Source organism: Lampetra fluviatilis, unplaced genomic scaffold, assembly GCF_964198595.1.
Source record: "Lampetra fluviatilis unplaced genomic scaffold, kcLamFluv1.1 SCAFFOLD_1319, whole genome shotgun sequence".
NCBI classification, from domain to species: domain Eukaryota; kingdom Metazoa; phylum Chordata; class Hyperoartia; order Petromyzontiformes; family Petromyzontidae; genus Lampetra; species Lampetra fluviatilis.
In genome coordinates this window covers 1-6,238 of record NW_027621828.1, presented here as the reverse complement: position 1 = coordinate 6,238, position 6,238 = coordinate 1, and the positions used below count along the sequence as shown (strand labels likewise).

The following is a 6,238-nucleotide window of genomic DNA, read 5'->3' as shown; positions in this document are numbered from 1 at the left end:
GGAGTGATGGGTGAGTGATGGGTGAGTGATGGGTGAGTGAGTGAGTGGGTGGGCGGGTGGGTGAGTGAGACACTGGGTGATTGGTGAGTGTAGCAGTGAGTGATGGGTGAGTGAGTTAGTGAGTGGGTGAGTGAGTTAGTGAGTGGGTGAGTGAGTGAGTGGGTGAGTGAGTAAGTGGTGAGTGGGTGAGTGAGTGAGTGATGGGTGAGTGATGGGTGAGTGATGGGTGAGGGATGGGTGAGTGATGGGTGAGTGTGCTCCGCTCTGCAGGAGAGAACGTGCTGCACGTTCGAGACGCGGACACCAAGGGCAAGATCACTCATGCACTGCATCTGCAGCATGGCAAGCAGTACCCCTGGTACAAACTCACTCACCTACTCACTCACTCACTCACCCACTCACTCACTCACTCACCTACTCACTCACCCACTCACCCACTCACCCAGTGTCTCACTCACCCACTCACTCACTCACCCACTCACTCACTCACCCACTCACTCACCCACTCACTCACTCACTCACCTACTCACTCACCTACTCACTCACCTACTCACTCACCCACTCACCCACTCACCCAGTGTCTCACTCACTCACCCACTCACTCACTCACTCACCCACTCACTCACCCACTCACTCACTCACTCACCTACTCACTCACCTACTCACTCACCTACTCACTCACCCACTCACCCACTCACCCAGTGTCTCACTCACTCACCCACTCACTCACTCACTCACCCACTCACTCACCCACTCACTCACCCACTCACTCACGCACTCACTCACTCACCTACTCACCCACTCACTCACCCACTCACTCACCTACTCACCCACTCACCCACTCACTCACTCACCCACTCACTCACTCACTCACCCACTCACTCACCTACTCACTCACTCACCCACTCACTCACCCACTCACCTACTCACCCACTCACTCACCCACTCACTCACGCACTCACTCACTCACTCACCTACTCACCCACTCACTCACTCACCCACTCACTCACTCACCCACTCACTCACCTACTCACCCACTCACTCACCCACTCACTCACCCACTCACTCACCTACTCACCCACTCACCTACTCACCCACTCACCCACTCACTTACTCACTCACCTACTCACTCACTCACTCACCCACTCACTCACTCACTCACCCAGTGTCTCACTCACCCAGTGTCTCACTCACTCACCCACTCACCCACCCACTCACCCAGTGTCTCACTCACCCAGTGTCTCACTCACTCACTCACCCACTCACTCACCCACCCAGTGTCTCACTCACTCACCCACTCACTCACCCACCCAGTGTCTCACTCACTCACCCACTCACTCACCCAGTGTCTCACTCACGTAGTGTCTCACTCACTCACCCACTCACTCACCTACTCACTCACCCAGTGTCTCACTCACGTAGTGTCTCACTCACCGACTCACCCACCCACTCACTCACCCACTCACCCAGTGTCTCACTCACCCAGTGTCTCACTCACTCACTCACCTACTCACCTACTCACTCACTCACCGACTCACCCACCCACTCACCCACTCACCCAGTGTCTCACTCACCCAGTGTCTCACTCACTCACTCACCTACTCACCTACTCACTCACTCACTCACCCACTCTCCCACCCACCCACTCACCCCCCTACCCACCCACTCACCCACTCACCCACTCACTCACCCACCCACTCACTCACCCACCCACCCACCCACCCCTTTCCACCCACAGCTCCAAGATCTACGGTGATGGACAGGCCGTCCCCCGTATCCTGCGTTTCCTCCTGGACGTGCCGCTGGGATCGAGCGTACAGAAGCGCTTCACGTTTCCTCCCATGCGAGACTCCGTCTCCAGGGACATTGACCACATTCTAGAGGTGCAGAGCGCCCTCGCCATAGACCTGGGAGGCACCAACCTCAGGGTGGCTATCGTCACAAGTAAGGTGAGTGGGTGGGTGGGTGGGTTGGTGAGTGGGTGGGTGGGTGAGTGGGTGGGTGGGTGGGTTGGTGAGTGGGTGGGTGGGTGGGTGAGTGGGTGGGTGGGTGGGTGAGTGGGTGGGTGAGTGGGTGGGTGAGTGGGTGGGTGGGTGAGTGGGTGGGTGGGTGAGTGGGTGGGTGGGTGGGTGAGTGAGTGAGTGAGTGGGTGGGTGAGTGGGTGGGTGGGTGGGTGAGTGGGTGGGTGAGTGGGTGGGTGGGTGAGTGGGTGGGTGGGTGGGTGAGTGGGTGGGTGGGTGAGTGGGTGGGTGGGTGGGTGAGTGGGTGGGTGGGTGGGTGAGTGGGTGGGTGGGTGGGTGAGTGGGTGGGTGGGTGAGAGGGTGAGAGGGTGAGTGGGTGGGTGAGAGGGTGAGTGGGTGGGTGAGAGGGTGAGTGGGTGGGTGAGAGGGTGAGTGGGTGGGTGAGAGGGTGAGTGGGTGGGTGAGTGGGTGAGAGGGTGAGTGGGTGGGTGGGTGGGTGAGTGAGTGGGTGGGTGGGTGAGTGGGTGGGTGGGTGGGTGGGTGAGTGGGTGGGTGGGTGGGTGAGTGGGTGGGTGAGTGGGTGGGTGGGTGAGTGGGTGGGTGAGTAGGTGAGTGGGTGGGTGGGTGAGTGGGTCGGTGAGTGAGTGGGTGGGTGAGTGGGTGGGTGGGTGGGTGGGTGAGTGTGTGGGTGGGTGAGTGGGTGGGTGGGTGGGTGGGTGGGTGGGTGAGTGGGTGAGTGGGTGAGTGGGTGGGTGGGTGAGTGAGTGAGTGATTGGGTGGGTGGGTGGGTGGGTGGGTGAGTGGGTGGGTGAGTGAGTGGGTGAGTGAGTGGGTGAGTGGGTGGGTGGGTGGGTGGGTGGGTGAGTGAGTGGGTGGGTGGGTGGGTGGGTGAGTGGGTGGGTGGGTGGGTGAGTGGGTGAGTGAGTGGGTGGGTGGGTGGGTGGGTGGGTGAGTGGGTGGGTGGGTGAGTGGGTGGGTGAGTGGGTGGGTGGGTGAGTGGGTGGGTGAGTGGGTGGGTGAGTGGGTGGGTGAGTGGGTGGGTGGGTGAGTGGGTGAGAGGGTGAGAGGGTGAGTGGGTGAGAGGGTGAGTGGGTGAGAGGGTGAGAGGGTGAGTGGGTGAGAGGGTGAGTGGGTGAGAGGGGTGAGAGGGTGAGTGGGTGAGAGGGTGAGTGGGTGGGTGAGTGGGTGAGTGGGTGGGTGGGTGAGTGGGTGGGTGAGTGGGTGGGTGGGTGGGTGAGTGGGTGGGTGAGTGGGGTGAGTGGGTGAGTAGGTGAGTAGGTGAGTGAGGTGGGTGGGTGGGTGAGTGGGTCGGTGGGTGGGTGGGTGAATGAGTGAGTGGGTGGGTGGGTGGGTGGGTGGGTGGGTGGGTGGGTGAGTGAGTGGGTGGGTGGGTGGGTCGGTGGTTGGTTTGGTAGGTGGGTGGGTGGGTGAATGAATGAGTGAGTGGGTTGTGAGTGGGTGGGTGAGTGAGTGAGTTAGTGAGTGGGTGAGTGATTGTGTCTCTGTGTGTGTCTCTATTTCTGTGTCTCTGTGTGTGTCTCTGTGTCTGTGTGTGTCTGTGTGTGTGTCTGTGTGTCTCTGTGTGTCTCTGTGTGTCTCTGTGTCTCTGTGTCTGCGTGTGTGTCTTTGTGTCTGTGTCTGTGTGTGTCTCTGTGTGTCTGTGTCTCTGTCTCTCTGTCTCTGTGTGTATCTCTTTGTCTGTGTCTCTGTGTGTGTGTGTCTCTGTCTCTCTGTCTCTGTGTGTCTCTCTCTGTCTCTGTGTGTGTCTCTGTGTGTGTCTGTGTGTGTGTCTGTGTGTCTCTGTGTGTCTGTCTCTCTGTGTGTGTCTGCAGGGAGACATCGTGTGGAAGGTCCAAGTGGACAACCCCCGCACGTACGAGGAGCGGATGAAGCTGATGCTCTCGCTGTGTCACGAGGGAATGAGCCAGGCACTGTCTCTCAACTGCAGGGTTCTCGGTGTGGGTGAGTCATCAGTAGTAGTAGTAGTGTGTGTGTCTCACTCAGCCACTCACTCACTCAGCCACTCACCCACTCAGCCACTCACTCAGCCACTCACTCAGCCACTCACTCAGCCACTCAGACACTCACTCACCCACTCACTCACCCACTCACTCACCCACCCACCCACTCACCCACTTACTCACTCACCCACTCACCCACCCACCCACTCACCCACCCACCCACTCACTCACTCACTCACCCACCCACCCACCCACCCACTCACTCACTCCACCCACTCACTCACCCACCCACTCACCCACTCACTCACCCACTCACCCACCCACTCACTCACTCACCCACTCACCCACCCACTCACCCACTCACCCACTCACCCACTCACCCACCCACTCACCCACTCACCCACTCACCCACTCACCCACCCACTCACCCACTCACCCACCCACTCACCCACCCACTCACCCACCCACTCACCCACTCACCCACCCCACTCCACCCACTCACCCACCCACCCACCCACTCACCCACTCACCTCACTCACCCACTCACCCACCCACTCACTCACTCACCCACTCACCCACTCACTCACCCACTCACCCACCCACTCACCCACCCACCCACCCACTCACCCACTCATCCACTCACCCACCCACTCACCCACTCACCCACCCACTCACCCACCCACCCACTCACCCACCCACTCACCCACTCACCCACCCACTCACCCACTCACCCACCCACTCACCCACCCACTCACTCACTCACCCACCCACTCACCCACTCACCTCACCCACTCACCCACTCACCCACCCACTCACCCACCCACCCACCACTCACTCACCCACTCACTCACCCACTCACCCACCCACCCACCCACTCACCCACTCACTCACTCACTCACCCACCCACCCACCAACTCACCCACCCACTCACCCACCCACTCACCCACCCACTCACCCACCCACTCACTCACCACCCACCCACCCACTCACCCACTCACCCACCCACTCACCCACTCACCCACTCACTCACCCACCCACCCACCCACTCACCCACTCACCCACTCACCCACCCACTCACCCACCCACTCACTCACCCACCCACTCACCCACCCACCCACTCACCCACTCATCCACTCACCCACCCACTCACCCACCCACTCACCCACTCACCCACCCACTCACCCACCCACTCACCCACTCACTCACTCACCCACCCACTCACCCACCCACCCACCCACTCATCCACTCACCCACCCACTCACCCACTCACCCACTCACTCACCCACCCACCCACCCACTCACCCACTCACCCACCCACTCACCCACCCACCCACCCACTCACCCACTCACCCACCCCCCCAGGTGTCTCCACAGGAGGCAGGGTGGACCCTCACGAGGGAGTCATCCTTCACGCCACGGCCATCATATCGGAGTGGAGCTCGGTGGACGTGCGCTCGCCCCTCTCCGACTCGCTCCACCTTCCCGTGTGGGTGGACAACGACGGGAACTGCGCAGCGCTGGGCGAGAGGAAGTTCGGAGTCGCCCGCGGGGTGGACGATTTTGTTACCGTGGTGACGGGGACCGGTGAGTGGGTGGGTGAGTGAGTGGGGTGGGTGGGTGGGTTGGTCAGTGGGTGAGTGGGTGGGTGGGTGGGTGGGTGGGTGAGTGGGTGGGTGGGTGGGCGAGTGAGCGGGTGAGCGGGTGGGTGACTGAGTGGGTGAGTGGGTGAGTGGGTGGGTGGGCGAGTGAGTGGATGAGTGAGTGGGTGGCTGAGTGACTGACTGACTGAGCGTGTGGGTGAGTTCTCACCCACCCACCCCCCCACCACTCACCCACCCACCCCCCCCACCCACTCATTCACCCACCCACCCACCCACCCACCCACCCACTCACTCACTCACCCCCCCATCCACCCACCCACTCACTCACCCACCCACTCACCCACCCACTCACTCACTCACCCACCCACTCACTCACCCACTCACCCACCCACCCACTCACTCACCCACCCACTCACCCACCCACTCACTCACTCACTCACCCACCCACCCACCCACCCACCCCACACCCACTCACTCACCCACCCACCCACTCACCCACCCACCCACCCACCCACCCACTCACCCACCCACACTCACTCACCCACCCACCCACCCACCCACTCACCCACCCACTCACCCACCCACCCACCCACTCACTCACTCACCCACCCACCCACCCACTCACTCACCCACTCACCCACCCACCCACCCACTCACCCACTCACTCACCCACTCACTCACCCACCCACCCACCCACTCACTCACCCACTCACCC

General features: G+C 61.4%; 1 protein-coding gene across 1 annotated transcript; it reads left to right on the top strand.

Annotated features, from left to right (window-relative positions):
* Window positions 1-250: 250 nt before the first annotated feature.
* Window positions 251-5,506, top strand: GNE (glucosamine (UDP-N-acetyl)-2-epimerase/N-acetylmannosamine kinase; the record flags this gene model as incomplete). The annotated part of the gene is made up of 4 exons (XM_078885889.1): window positions 251-358; window positions 1,739-1,949; window positions 3,794-3,923; window positions 5,285-5,506. Coding segments are annotated over exons 2-4 (460 nt in total), but the record flags the coding sequence as incomplete, so codon positions are not given.
* Between the last annotated feature and the right edge of the window lie 732 nt (window positions 5,507-6,238).